Genomic DNA, 15700 nt, shown 5'->3' on the forward strand with positions numbered 1-15700 from the left:
TGGGGAGGCCCTGGAATGTAGTGCAGCTTGTACAAATATGACAGAGCTGCCACCATCCGGCGGAGCTGAAGACTTTGGAGGATGGTTCCAGGTCCCAGGAAATGCGGGGCACGTTGCTGAACCTTATCCAGCTGGGCCATGTTAGCTGTGGCTGCGCTCGCCAGGCCAGTGGGGCATATTCAAGTAAGGGTCGCACAAATCCCTTGTAGACTGCCACTCAACCAAGGTCGTCCAGGATGGGTGCTTCCTTTCGTAGAAAACCCAGCCTTCGGGAGGCGCGGCTGCGAGTGGGCGCTCTGTAGGAGAGAGTAGGGCCGAGCACGACTCCCAGCAGCTTCAGGGCATCTGTCTCCTGGAGTGCTTCACTTCCAAAGGTGACTGGTGGAGTGCAGGGGGAACGTGCTTGCGATGTAGAGTTATGCGCTGCGTCTTGGCTGGCTCAAAGCAGATACGCCACTTGCGGCATCACTCCTCACGACTGTTGAGGGACCCTTGGAGGGTGGCAGCGGACTGTTGGAGATTGTCAGTTGGCTGTACTAAGCTGTAGAGTTTGGTGTCGTCTGCAAAGCTGCTCAACTGCGTTCCTGGAGTTAAACATTGTTCAATGGCACAGGTGTATAAAAGGAAGAGGCTGGGTCCTAGGATGCTGCCGTGGGGGACACCAGCCTGGGTGGGTTTAGCATCTGAAGTCTGGCCTCCAACCACGACGCGGATGTTTCGGTTGGTGAGGTAGTCCTGGCCCAAGAAATTCGACCTCATGGATATAATCGTGCGACGGGAGAGGGGGAGGGGGGAGGGGCTACAGAACTCTAACAACAGACGCACACTGCTCTGTGCACTCAAACACTGCACTACTCTATTGATGGGGTCAGCTTTCCATGGCATGGCTAGAACTGTACAATCATGTAGTACTGAAAATCCGGAAATTTTCGGTGGAGATTTATTTTCGGTAACTTCGGTACAGGTAATTTTTTACTTAAAATAAAGTTATAAAACGCACCGAAAATTCAGTTGGTTGATCTTCGAGCTGGAAGGTTTTGTCCCGAGTCAGTGCTCTTGGTCTTCGTGTCACAGTCCTGGACTCTGTGTTCTTCAGCATGCTCGAGCTGTAATAGAATCGCGTGATTTTTGTTACGAGAAGCCACGGACCTCGAGAACAGAATACTGCACGATACAGGTGGCTGCAGACGCAACTGTGCTGATGAAACTGGAGCATCTCCGCCGACCTGAGGTCTCGGCTTCAGCGACACTTCAGTGCACCGAAAAGTGGGGAGGAATAGGCACAGGGGAGGGGGGGGGGAGTACATTTGTATAGAGGGTGAAAAATAGTGATGTACCGCTCACTGTTTGCTCGTTGTTTGTGTTGCTACTCTTGTTCTCCTTGTCATCCAGCTTGTAGCCAGTAACGCCGATGCCAATGCACAGAGCCGGGACCTGCAGACGCTGAGAAAGCGCAGCTAGCCAGTGTGCGTGCGTGCATGCCTCTTCACACACCACCTACCAGTGTATGACACTGACGACAATGGTTCTGCTGCGACCCAAGATGGGGCCCGTTTCATCAGTGCAGTTCGAGTTTTGAGCAGCCGGCCCCTCTAATTCTCAATGTCCCACTGGTGTACATATACATATAGATGTTCAGCGGACTATAGTTTTGGCTAGTTGTACTAGTTGGCGGGTATAAATTTTAGATCCACTCGTGCATGTATGTTCCGTAGCTGCAATTGCGGGACTAAAACCGTTGGCTGAAGGTGTGTAGTAGCTGACCTCCTTGAGAACTTTGTGTGCAGGTAGGGTTGCCGCGCTGATTGCAGTGCGATCCTGGCAGGCGCATGCAACCGTGTGTGTGTGTGTGTGTGTGTGTGTGTGTGTGTGTGACGTGTGTGTGTTTGTGTGTGTGTGCGCGCGCGTGTGTGTGTGTGTGTGTGTGTGTGTGTGTGTGTGTGTGTGTGTGTGTGTGTGTGTTCAGCATTCCACTGTGTGCCTATTCACTCATAGTATGATGCAGGGAGCGAGCATTTTCTTGTTCTGTAGTTGAGAATCACTTGTGCTTCGATAACATAATAATTATTATTATGATTTCTTCCAACAGTCAGATGTTCGTAATCAGTGTGGCGAGCGGAATGCACGTGCCTGCGGCATCTATATTTCCTCGGCCCCAAGAGTTGGGTGGCACCTAACTTTTCAAAAGCTGCACTGCCATTTTCAGCTGTGTTGCGTATTGCTTCAATGTGCTCGCAACATGGTCAAAGGATAGCTGGGTGGGTACTTGCCAGAACTCGGGGGGGGGGGGGGGGAGGAGTCTGTTTTCAGTGAGCCTCCGACTCAAGCAAGGGCGTCGGAAGCGGTACGACTGGTACGGCTCGAGCCGTACCACTTTTGGCTCCAGGTGGTCCAAGCGGAACGTCCAAATCCGATGTAAAAAAATGGGGGTATCGAGTTTGTACATGACCACGCGTGATCGTGAGCCGCGATCCGTCACCGGTGCACCAGTCAGGTCACTGCACTGTGTAACGCGTGACTAGACTGTCGACTACGGAACTGCATGGCATGTATGCGTCATCTGTCCCCGGGGAAAATTGCGGAAAAAAATCGCAAAAAATGCGGGGAAAAACGCGGCATAATCATTTGCGGTGAATTTGCGGTAAATATGCGGTGAATAATATTGATGTGCGGCAATTTTCAGTGAGTATGTAGTGAAATCAATCAGTTACAAGTCTCTGGTGTAAACACTCGTCATATTTGAGTAAAAAGCCGCCACGATGAGACGTTGCTGACCGAACAGTGCACTGTGTGTACGTGTAGTGCAACAAAAAAGTTCAAAAAACGCGGGAAAATCGCGGAAAACGCGGTCTTTTAAAAAATCGCAAAAAAGGGGGAAAAAACGCGGCCGCGGAATTGCAAATTTCCCCGGGGACAGCGTCATGAATCATAGATCTAGTCGGTCTCTTTGTTGACTTCGTACCTTTGGGGACCCTCTGCACTGAGCTATGCATGAGAGGGGTATTTTGAGTGTTTTTTTTTTAATTTCCCGGGGGAACTTCCCTGTCGAGCCGTACCACTTTCTACCTCCTTCCGACGCCCCTGTCACATGTATCACAACACTATGGAAACAGCAGCAAACTATTAAAAGGCACATTAACCCTCATGCCACACAAGAGAGACGAGCCTGTGGGGTGTCGCAAGCGTTTATTCCAGCATGAATAATCATGAGCCTGTGATCGGTAATCAAGTATGACGTACATGTACTCAGTATGAGGTCATGATTATAAATGATGTACACATATCACCAAGAGTAGATAAACAAGAGTGTGCAACTCCGCATGGGTTGGCCCACGGCGGAATTTTTTGTTGACGTAATCTTTTCGACGACGCACGCGCTGCGAGCCTTTTGGAGAGTTTTCCCTCGTGCACTTGGCTGGGCTTTACACTACAAGGTCGGTGCCCAGCACGTGCTCTCACACTGCTCTGCGGCAAAGCCGCGTTTCTCTGAAAAAAGGTGACGTAAACAAAAAATTCCGCCGTGGGCGCGGGGTATCTGCAGATTGTGCAGGAGAGATCCGGAGTTGCACACTCTTGTTTATCTACTCTTGATATCACGCATCAGAGAGGCAAGGACAGCAGAAGCGACCCGCGGGGTCCTGCGCCGTCGGAACGGCTACGTGTACTACTAGGTTGCTATGGCAGCGGAACACTAAATCTTAGTACCAGGGAGTCGTCAAATACCGGGAGTGGAAACGCCGTTAATCTTGATTATCCATGCTCGCCTCGCGCAAAATTTTTGCAGTGCCTTGAGTACCTCAGCGTCGTCAAATGTAGCCTTGAGTATTTTTTGGGAGAAAGCGTCCATCAGAACGTGTATACAGAGATATTTGCAGTGGTCTGCTCGTTTACTAGTAGGAGGACACCTAATTTATCGGTAGGCGTTATCGCAGTGTTGCGATGTATGACTGGAGGCCCGATTCACGCGCGGATAGTGACGTGACTTTTTATGTAATTTATCGAGGAAAATAGCTCAGCCTCAGTAATCAAAGCCACTTGGTTCGACCCACGAAAAAACTTCTCGTAACCATTGTTCTTTCCATATAGGTGCTACCTGTGAATTTTCTCGGTGTAAGATGATATGCCACTGACTTTTTGAGGGACCCTTTGTTTCTAAAACATTATTGTTTTTTAATGACGACCACATTATTATAAAGCCAAGGAATTTCTCTTATTTTCTTCTTCAGTGTAAGAGAACATCACCGCTTTCAGTATGTCTCATGTCAAGAGGAAGCATGACAACGTATATGCACCACCAACACTGAGAATCCAATTACAGATTTGGCCGATTGTGGCGAGTATCACAGAATTGACAATGCACACCGAATTAAACTGTTCTAAATCCCTCTCTCTTTCTGTCTCGCTTCTCTTTGCCAACTTTGGGTGTCAGCAGTTACGCATGCGTACATGCACGCACCCACTCACTGGCATGCACAAACTGCACATGCACACACACGGCATGCACGAACTGCGCATGCACGCACATTCACACACATACACACACACACACCTGGTCCTGGTAAACACTGCCATTACAGTCACCTGTCCCCTTGCGGGGCCGACAACATGAAAGCGACGGCAGAAAGTCGGCAGTCTGCCAAGAGGTCAGGGACCATATTCAATCGGCACGACGAGAGAGCCATCTTTGGCAGCACACACACACACATACTGACATGCCCACACTGTGCATGCACACACACGGTGGATGCTCATGTGTCTCAGATTCAATTATCTTTTCAAAGTTTGGTAGATTCGGAGACATGTTGGCCAGAATTTCATGGCCGAAAGTCGCCAACACCGGCTTGAGGCTAGTTAACTCAGGCTTTCTGCTAGCTTCCAGTTCTCTTCTCACCGCAACAACACACCAACCACAATGGTATCTTTTAGGTGTCTCTGCAGTGCAGTTGACTATGGCGGTGGGCTGGGGTGCTGCTGCTGTTGCTGCTGCGGATGATGCTGGCATGATGGACGGCTTTCTTGCCACTACTGTACCGCAAATTAAACTTGAAAACACAGCTGATGTGGTCTCCAGGTCTGGACAAAACGCACACGGAAAACAGCGCAGTAATTCTATATTAAGATTGTCACAAGTATTCATTCAGGTAGAGAATGCCATGTGTATCCTGATTCCTGACCATCACATAGTTTCTTAAATCTACCATTGCATTTCTTTTTACGAGTTTCACATAAAATTTTATGCACGATCATTGGGCAAGTAAAAGAGAAGCTTCCCTGGGTCTGTACTTGACTGCAGGTTGATAAATCGAATGCTCCGTACATGCAGCATGCATGTGTAACAAACCAAAACAAAGCTATTCAGTGATAGAAGTATTCACTCGATAAAGCTTGGTTTTACTCACCTCTCGCCCAAGTTCCTAAAACATCAGCCGTAAAATGGCTACCGATATCTCCCTGTCCAGCATGACCATGCACTGCCGACGAATCCACGACGAAGAGTGCTACAAAAGGGAAGCGGAAATCTGACGAGGTTTATGTATGGAGACGTCTAAACTGCTCCGCTTGCAGGAAGAACCAAAATAAATTTTGACATTTTGAAAATCCCGCGGAATTGGTGAATGTGGCACAAAAAAGATTATTTGAAAAAAATCGGCGTGCTCCATGATCCAGCGCGAGGCGAGCATGGATCACGCTCGCGCATCTCGTTTCCACTCCCGGTATTTGACGACTCCCTGCTTAGTACACATCATGAATAGTTCAATGGTGCCGATGTGCGTGCACTCTGCGGCGCCCATTGGCAGCACCCGTGCCTCCTGCCTTTTAAAGGGAAACTGAACGCCAAAAATAAGTATGGCTTATCCGACGGAGAATTGGGCACTGATTCCGATGAGCTATGTCTCGAGCCGATCAGAGAAGAGGAACTGTGTCAAATTTCATAAATAACACCTCCCATATTTGGAAATTGGCCTTGATGACGTGCGTACTGCTTAGCTGTCACCATGCTGTGCATGTTCAGCAGTGTAATTGAATGGAAGAAAACAATTACTTTGGTGTTTTGCAGCTCTGTGTCGTTCCCTGACGGTAACCAAATCTAGATGTAGGAATCTGTTGAGCAGGAGAGTGACACATGTCTTCCCGAAGGCTGTCCAGGCTGCAGTGGTGATGAAGAAGACACGATCATCACCCCGAGATCGATCGTAGCGAATTGGAAAACTCATGGTGAATTTGCTTCCACTCCAAGGCAATGTCGAGGTATGAAGGGTGCTTGTACTGCCTTCCAAAGTGAAGAGGAGATGAACATGGCTTTGCATAGCTGTTGTTCTATGCCAACTTACCTACTCTTGCTGGTACCGTAGTGGCATATTGCAAATTTCGTGGACGAACAACTCTAGTCACTAGTGGCTAGTGAGCAACACTAACAGGTGAGATTTTTCAATTCGACAAAAATTGTTTTTGTTTGAGAACTGACAGTGGCAGTCATTAGACTCAGTAGGTGTCTCTCTGCTGCTTCTTTCCCTTCATCGGTAGGGTTGTGCTTGAAGTAAAAATAAATAGAAAATGTGGAACGAAAATCTGATCATGTAATTCGAATTTGAACTTCAAAGTATGTGTACATCAAATCACAAAAATGACTGTCAAGGTGGTGCTGTGCATTGAAAAAGACTGGGAGCTGGCAGCAATGGAAAGGGTAGAAACGAAACCAGTAATGCAGAGTGTTCATAAGGTAGAGGGAGATGAAAACGGGAGAGGAGTAGGGAGCACTTCAGTTTGAAGTAGTGTCAATAGACAGCATCGTGTTGCATACGTTGTGAATATTGTGTGAATCTAATAATTGTCACGAAATTTATATCCAAAATTATTATCCCCTGAGTAGTATTATGGTGTTCTCCTGTGTTTACATGCAGAGCCTTGACGTTGCTGGACGAGCGACAATATAAATTACATAAACATGTAGCTCGTGATGTGGGATGACTGCCGTATCGCATTGCCAACGCAAACCCATCCTGTGTCAGTGCAGCCATCCAGCAACTTGAACTCCCCGGACCAGATGCCGCTGCAGCTGAACACCATGCCGATGGAAAGCCAGGAGTTGATAGCGAAGCATTCTGGTCTGCACAGTACAAGGCAAAGAACAATTATGAATTATAATGCATTGTAATCTTTCCCGCACTTCTTTGTAAAAACAAACAAACAGTGCCATTATCACAACACTTGATCAAGCATCTTGATGGAGGTATTTTCCATTGTGCTGGCTCAGCATCTGCACCAGGAAGACCATGTACACTTACACATATCTTGTGTGTGTGTGTTCGTGCGTGTGTGTTTGTGTATCTGTATGTGCACACGTGTGTGTTGGGGGGGGGGGGGGCACGCACATGTGTATGGGTAGGAGTGTGTGTGTGTGTGGGGGGGGGGGGGGTACACGCACATGTGTATGGATGTGTGCGCTGCATGCGTGTGTCTGTGGGATGGGGTGGGGGTGCACGCACATGTGTACATGTGTGTGCGCAATACAGCATGTGTGCATGTGTTCGTTAAACACAGGGTGTACTCCTGATTACATAAACTTCGTGATCATTGTGATTTCATGTGCTTTGAAGTTGAACTTCACAATACATGTACTGATGCTTGATTAGATTTATGTTCCACATGTTCTATTTATTTTATTTTACTTCAAGCACTTGTACTATTCAAGCACAACCCTACCAATGAAGGGAAAGAAGCAGCAAAGACACCTACTGAGTCTAATGACTGCCACTGTCAGTTCTCAAACAAAAACAATTTTTGTCGAATTGAAAAATCTCACCTGTTAGTGTTGCTCACTAGCCACTAGTGACTAGAGTTGTTCGTCCACGAAATTTGCAATATGCCACTACGGTACCAGCAAGAGTAGGTAAGTTGGCATAGAACAACAGCTATGCAAAGCCATGTTCATCTCCTCTTCACTTTGGAAGGCAGTACAAGCACCCTTCATACCTCGACATTGCCTTGGAGTGGAAGCAAATTCACCATGAGTTTTCCAATTCGCTACGATCGATCTCGGGGTGATGATCGTGTCTTCTTCATCGCCACTGCAGCCTGGACAGCCTTCAGGAAGACATGTGTCACTCTCCTGCTCAACAGATTCCTACATCTAGATTTGGTTACCGTCAGGGAACGAAACAGAGCTGCAAAACACCAAAGTAATTGTTTTCTTCCATTCAATTACACTGCTGAACATGCACAGCATGGTGACAGCTAAGCAGTACGCACGTCATCAAGGCCAATTAGGCCAAAGGTCAAATATGGGAGGTGTTATTTATGAAATTTGACACAGTTCCTCTTCTCTGATCGGCTCGAGACATAGCTCATCGGAATCAGTGCCCAATTCTCCTTCGGATAAGCCATACTTATTTTTGGCGTTCAGTTTCCCTTTAAATGGTGCGGGAGGGTGGGAAACAATTTCTGCGGCGGGCAGGCACAACAAACAACTGGTGAATGTCTTTACTTGTTCCTGCCTTGCGAGGGTGGCCTTGGGTGAGCTTGCACCCAAGGCTGCAGCTGATAGGTGGCTTATACGTCATGCCGTACGCGCGTCGCGGTTGCAAATGCTTGCGTGGGGCCCCACGCGGGAGCCCGGCAGTGCGTACGACTTTAGCGGAGCTCGTATGAGACTTAGCCGGTTTTGGCGTGTCCGCGGACGGCATCTCCATGCGGGAGATGCGGCTCTGTGACATGTAGGTTAACTACGGTTTGCGCAACGCAAACCAACATTTATCAAGCACAGCAAAGACCACAACATCGCTCAACTGTATTGGCATCACAGAAAACAAGAACAGACGTTTACCCGTAGGTTCTCGCCGGTTGTGGAATTGGAATGTGCCGAAACGGCCGTATCGGACACGCCTGCTCCCCGACCGCCCAGAGCCGGACTGGGTTTCGTGACACCAAAGGCACCCGTGGTAAAACCAAGAAAACAAATCTTGAATACAATCAGAGAAGGCGATTGCCAGGAGCAGCTCCGACACCTGAAAGGCCCACAAATGCAAGGGGCCTGGACGAAATGGGCCGACACAATGCTCGAGGACATGTAGTTGTTCGTCCCCATCATACCTTCACCGTAGGTCGATATGGCGCTAGTGCCGACGAATGAGAACAACGGGCTGACTGTCGGCGTGGGCCTGTTACCCCTGAAGACGACTAATCGGTTGCAAATGCTTGCGTGGGGCCCCACGCGGGAGCCCGGCAGTGCGTACGACTTTAGCGGAGCTCGTATGAGACTTAGCCGGTTTTGGCGTGTCCGCGGACGGCATCTCCATGCGGGAGATGCGGCTCTGTGACATGTAGGTTAACTACGGTTTGCGCAACGCAAACCAACATTTATCAAGCACAGCAAAGACCACAACATCGCTCAACTGTATTGGCATCACAGAAAACAAGAACAGACGTTTACCCGTAGGTTCTCGCCGGTTGTGGAATTGGAATGTGCCGAAACGGCCGTATCGGACACGCCTGCTCCCCGACCGCCCAGAGCCGGACTGGGTTTCGTGACACCAAAGGCACCCGTGGTAAAACCAAGAAAACAAATCTTGAATACAATCAGAGAAGGCGATTGCCAGGAGCAGCTCCGACACCTGAAAGGCCTACAAATGCAAGGGGCCTGGACGAAATGGGCCGACACAATGCTCGAGGACATGTAGTTGTTCGTCCCCATCATACCTTCACCGTAGGTCGATATGGCGCTAGTGCCGACGAATGAGAACAACGGGCTGACTGTCGGCGTGGGCCTGTTACCCCTGAAGACGACTAATCCCGGCGCCATGACACCTCTGGCAGCGGTTCGCCAGCCGGCCTATTCCTGGATTGCCACGTTCAACAGCGACATGTCGTGCACCCTGCGCTCCGCGTTCGACCAGGATGTGGCGCTGTCGCATGGCGACGCCGAAAGCACCCAGCTGTTCTTGCAGAGGAAGAACGGCGATCTCTCCGGCGTGCCCGGTTACAACTTCAAGTTTGTCGACGGGTACAATCTGGGCCAGTTGTCAACACGGTAAGAACGGCTACGACAACGGCTCGAACGCCGCCAGCAGCGCCAACAGCACGCTGATAGTGAGCAGAACAGATTGTAGCCCGATGAAACCGGGCTGACGGTCGAGAACCTGTTATCCAGTCCACGAAATGGCGGAAGCAACTTTTTCAGTATATGTAGTGTATAGTACCGGTATACGCCGAAAATCATTCAGACCAAGAACGCCCCGCCCCGTGTTCCCGCCTGAAGGTTGAACTTGTGAACAAGATCGACATTGCCACGGTTTGAATTTGTTGTGGACTTTGTCTTTGCTATTTTCGTTCTGTCTATTCTCTCACCTTTCTTCTCTCTCATGTCTTCTGTAGAACTTCTTTTCAATCTGTCTCTCAGCTCTTCCCTCTACTCTTCATCTCAAGAACGTTTCTCTTCTCCATTCCTTCCTTCTTGTACTTCTCTAAGCCCCTCTAACGTTAGCTCTACTCTCCTTTTCTCTTCGTTGAATTAATTATTTCCTTGAACATGACGTGAACATGTCTTTTTGCGCTTTGAGCCAGGGAGTAGTGACTAGTGTATTTGACTACTCCCTGCCCTGGCCTGCTTTGAACTGTCTTGATTTTCTTTTATATTAATTTTTTGTTTGCCAAATGTACAGTGCACTTGCACTGAGTCTGTGCGCTGTATGTGTGTACGTGTGTACAATGCTGCGCCTTCTTTGGTGCAGACGTTTACTGTTGTGTCCCGGGCGGTGATCTATGGCTTTCGCTTTCTTGCAGTTTTCACCGCTTCGCTGCAATAGTTGCTGTTTCCTTGAGGGCGAACTGCGATGCCTCCATTTTCGTAGATGGCCCTCGTGGCTTTTTTGATTAGTTTCTTTTTGAGAGTTTTTTCATACTTTTTCAGTTATTGTTGTTGTTTGTGTACACTTTAAACAGTCTTCAAGCGAACTAGTTTTCGATGTGGTCGTGACTTGTGTTGTCCGTACTGCCCTGAACACCCCAACTGAAATGCTAAGAACACCACAGTCTACGGGCGGAGTTGGCTTTTTCCTGCTCTAGCATATTTTACTGAGACATTGTTGTCCGTTGTAAAGAAATTAATAATAATATTATTCACGGGTTTGAGGGATTATTAAAATTTAATTTTATATAATCAAGCATGACGTCCGCCTAAGGGTCGACGGGCTGTGAACGCACGCTAGAAATACAATTATGACATTATTATTATTATTATTATTATTTTTTCTTATTTTAGGAGATGTGTTGAAGTTAGGTGTCAGGACGTCGAATGTCTCAGTACTCTGTCAGTTTTGTGCCTAGTTATTGCACTTTCTGACTGTATATAGTATCATGTTACAGTGATGGAGAGTTACTCTTAACTCGTATCCATATGTCCTTTTCTCTTTTACATTTTCTTATTTTGTTAGGGATTTCCCAACAGGACATCTCCGGCTGACCTTTTAGACTTAGAACCGGCACTCTTGGGCACACATCTCTTCTGTAGAGACACCCCCCCCCCCCCCCCCCTTCTTCTACATTTAATCCACAGATTCCACACTGATCGATTCCGTGATACTCTGTTTATGCGAGCTCTTCTTCCTCACCTTCCTTGATTTCACCTTTGACAAATCTAAGTTTCCCACGCTCTCTTTCTTCAGCAGTTGTACTCGGTTCTTGCCTGATTCATCAAAAAGAAAGGTCGTTTGCTAGCTTGCATGCACTGGTGGTATTTTCTTTAAAGCATTTTGGTCATGGATTCACATGTTGATCGCCTTGGCAATGTAGGAAAGAGATCCAGAATTAAAAATGTGGGTAAACTTGTCTTCAGACCATTGCACAAAGTATGCTAATGTATCACGGTACATGTATGTTGCATGAATCTACTGTGCGTAACTATACATACCGGAACTAGTGTTGCACATCACATGGTTGTTGTCATAGGAATAGCCAACTAGAAGCCAGTACATGTGGGGGCGGGTTAGCTGCATTGACTCGAACTTGTCGCCTGTAATCTCCCACATGATATTATTGCAATTCAGGTCCAAATTGCAGCAAACAAACTTCTGGTGCGACCCCCAGGTGTGGATTTGGTGGAGAAACCTCCAGCTTATGTGGCTCTGCAAGCATGCTCTTGTGCATAGAAATAAATGTTTGATAAAGCTATTGTGGTGGCTGGCTACTCAGTTTTAAGAAAACAAACCATAAATATGACATAACGCAAAGGTCAGAGTGGACTTGATTCTGAGCAGAAGCCAGCAAAGTTCTCCAGGACCTTGAAAGTCAGCCGATTGGAGTTGTGAAATGTGTTGGCCCCGCGATAGGATGTTCGCACGGCGTAAATTATATCCGTGCCGTCCATACCGTCAAACTGCCAGTCCACGTAGTGGAAGCCGGTGAATCGCACCGAGTCGGCAAACCCGAAGCCGGTATCGTCCTCGAGCAGGCGTCGCTCGCACACGTGCCACGTGATCAGATCGTCCGAGTGCGCGACGGTCAGGACGTTACGCATGCCGTCGTAGCTTGCGTTGGTCACGTTATTGCTCAGCGTCCAGTACGTGCGGCTGAGCGGGTGCCGGCGAATCGTGAACTTTGTGTGTCCGCCAGGAAAGCTGATGAACTGTCGGAAGGTCAGTGCGCCGGAGGAGAGGTGGACATCCACCACAGCCGCCTTGTTTACCACCGGGGGGCCGTTGAAGCGGAGGATGTTGACGATTCCTTTCCCGTCCGGCGTCACAATGGCGTTTCCTTCTTGCCAGCTGGGGTCCACCAGCTGGCCCCAGTCGCTCGGAATCCAAGACTTGTTGAACTGAAGCGTGTCCGTGATTTTCCAGCACGATGCGTCGGTCAGGTCCGTGCATTGCATGCTGGCACTGACGACCGTCGCGTAGAAATCTATGCCGTACGAGCCCGGTGGCTTCCAATACTCTATAGCACGAAATATCCGCCCACCGTCAACATCGGGCAGGGCCAGGACGGGCGTTGGTGCTGTGTGGTACGGACCGCGAAACACATACGTCGGCTGTGTCCACGTTTTGCCGCCGTCCGTGCTGCGCGCAATGGACACATGCGAGATGTTCTTGCCCGTTCCCTGGCCATCGCTGGCAGTGCCCATGAGGTACAGGCTGCCATTGCTCAAGAACAGGTTGGCCCAGTACATGTGGGACACGTTAGCCAAGAACGACCACGTGACGCCCTGATTGCTGCTGCCGAACACGGACACTTTGTAGTCGGCAGGTGTGGCGAAATGCATGCCGGCGCCGAAGTAGTCATGCGACGCCACAAGACGATCGTCCGTCAAGCGCACGATGGACGGCGAGCCCAGGTAGACGTGCTCGTGTTCCAGGTGCCAGTCGACCTCTGACAAGCCGAGAGTGGAATCCTCCAGGATGCGGCCATCCACTCGCCACGTCGAGCAGCAGAAGTGCGCCATGAGCACCAAGATCACGACACATCCATTCACACCTGCCATTGCCATTGACTGTGGTCAACGCTTCAACGATAAAGGGTTAGCAGGCCCACAACTTCTACACGTAATTAGTTCTAGGCCTAGGGCCAAGAAAATAACGAGCGTGACCGTTTTACGTACAAGACTCAGTCGTTCACGTACGTCCACCGAGAAAATAATAATAATTATTAATAGTTTCAAATGCTCCTCATGCTCAACGTCGGAAATGAATCGGCCCCAATCTTACTCAAATTAATATTAATTTTGGTTTCGATTGTGAAGGACGAAAAGCCAGAGCTCGCCTGGTAACGCTAGTGAATCATGTAAAGACCGAACGAAGTCAGAGCGAACTGACCGTACTCTGTAGACTACAGACAGTGCGCGTTATGTCACACTTCAGTCTTCCCTGGTGATCAGTGATATGAAGCACACATCAAAATTCGCAAAGCTGATCCGTGATTCCTCCTCGATCAGAAAAGATTTTGTTTGCATTGACAAGTGTACAATCATGTATAAGTCGGGGCCGGATTTGTTTCCCTGAAAGGGCAAATTTCAGAGAACTCTGAATAATCAAACATCTAGGATTGGACATGTGCAAATGAAAGAAAGTCTTGACAGCGCACGAGCTCAGCACCAGTCAGGTCAACGGTAGAACCACAGAGTTGCAACGCGTCTCCATTTTCATTCATTTGTTGGTATATGCAGCGCGTATCGCATGAGCTTGATGATGCAGCCAGATGTTGTCGACGTAGACTGGGGTCATGGCCGCATCGTCGTGTTGATCGATGCTAGCAAGAAGATCTTTCGAATAATTTGAGAAACGTGTATGTCTAAAGTTAGTTGGCACGGCTGTGATAATATTGAAAATGGTTTTGACTTCAGCTCACGGAGTTCCTTCTCTCTGTGGGGAACGCAGCATGCCGATCATTTGCACAGTAGTTCTTGCCTGTCTCTATGTTATGCTAGGGCGAGTAGGAATGTGCTCAGGAAAGCTACTGCCGGACTCCACGCTGGGTCTGTCGGAGATCGACTGGCACCTGGAGAAGGTGCACGTCTACCTCGGCTCACCGTCGATCATTCGCTACCACGATCAGCTGCTCGCATCGCACGACTACTTCGGCAGTGGCCTGCACCCCACACAGGTCTCTGTGTTCCGCAGCTCCGATGAGGGCCTAACGTGGACTTTCCTGGCCAACGTGTCTCGCATGTACTTTGCCAATTTCTTCGAGCACCGCGACTCGCTCTATCTGATGGGAATCGCACATGGCCGTGAGGGGCGCTTCGCCAACAACACCGACGTAGCAGTGTCATGCAGTACTGACGGTGGCAAGACATGGTCCGATGCGGCGACCATCTTCGCTGGTCCATACCACACAGCCCCAACCCCCTTGTTGAACGTATCAAGCAGTGCAGTGAGCGGCAGTGGAACGCTCTTTAGGGCCATGGAGTATCGCAAACTTCCGGCAACGTACTATGGCAGTGACTTCACAGCCGTTATGATCCGAGGAGACGCTAGCTGTGAGAATCTTACGAAGCCAGAATGCTGGAACATCTCGAATATACTGCCGTTCAACCGCAGCTGGATCCCGGCCGAATGGGGTAACTTGACGGAGCCAAGCTGGCAGGAGGGAAACGCGGTGGAGACACCGGGCGGCGACGGCGTCGTGATCATACTGCGCTTCAACGACCCCAAGGCGATCAACAAGGCGGCTCTGGTCGACTACGATGCATCAGAGAATTTCCTGCACTTCCGTCAGTTCATCGAATTCCCCGGTGGACACACGAAGTTCACCATTCGGCGACATCCAGCCACTGGTGTTTACTGGACACTCAGCAACAACGTGACGAACCCTCTCTACGGCACGATGAGAAACATCCTCACCCTGTCACATTCGGTCGACTTGATCACGTGGCACGTCTGCAAGCGCAGGCTCCTCGAGGACGACACAGGATTCGACTTTGCCGACTCTGTTCGCTTCACAGGATTTCACTACGTGGACTGGCAGTTTGACGGTGCCGAAGAGACCAGCATCATCTATGCAATCCGCACCAGCTACCGCGGCGCCAATACCTACCACAACTCAAACAGATTGACATTCAAGAAGCTGATTGACTTTGAAACCTTCTGTTCAGATTGAAAACCTCTCTGACAGCACACATATTGACCTTTATACTGCTTACTTCAAAGTATAAAATCTATTATCCATTACTATTGGGGGAAAGTTGCAAGCAGAAAAAACGGCACAATCTGTC

The 15700-nt window shown here is 49.0% G+C and overlaps 1 protein-coding gene and 2 long non-coding RNA genes across 3 annotated transcripts in view; 2 read left to right on the forward strand and 1 right to left on the reverse strand.

Annotated features, from left to right (window-relative positions):
* Nucleotides 1–2092, forward strand: part of LOC135811759 (protein chibby homolog 1-like) — a 5749-nt gene extending 3657 nt beyond the window's left edge. Inside the window, exon 3 of the mRNA XM_065325006.1 lies at nucleotides 1393–2092. Coding sequence (XP_065181078.1) covers nucleotides 1393–1461 — 69 coding nt within the window. The 3' untranslated portion in view covers nucleotides 1462–2092. The remainder of the gene's footprint in view (nucleotides 1–1392) is intronic.
* A 2663-nt stretch (nucleotides 2093–4755) lies between these two features.
* Nucleotides 4756–5685, reverse strand: LOC135812585 (uncharacterized). The gene is made up of 2 exons (XR_010552856.1): nucleotides 5400–5685; nucleotides 4756–5073 (listed from the first exon to the last, which is right to left on the reverse strand). It is a non-coding gene; the product is annotated as an uncharacterized LOC135812585 (long non-coding RNA).
* A 573-nt stretch (nucleotides 5686–6258) lies between these two features.
* LOC135812586 (uncharacterized) lies at nucleotides 6259–7285 on the forward strand. Its single transcript, XR_010552857.1, has 2 exons — nucleotides 6259–6419; nucleotides 6903–7285. It is a non-coding gene; the product is annotated as an uncharacterized LOC135812586 (long non-coding RNA).
* The last annotated feature ends 8415 nt before the right edge of the window (nucleotides 7286–15700 follow it).

Source organism: Sycon ciliatum, chromosome 3 (genome assembly GCF_964019385.1).
Source record: "Sycon ciliatum chromosome 3, ocSycCili1.1, whole genome shotgun sequence".
In the NCBI taxonomy this organism is placed as follows: domain Eukaryota; kingdom Metazoa; phylum Porifera; class Calcarea; order Leucosolenida; family Sycettidae; genus Sycon; species Sycon ciliatum.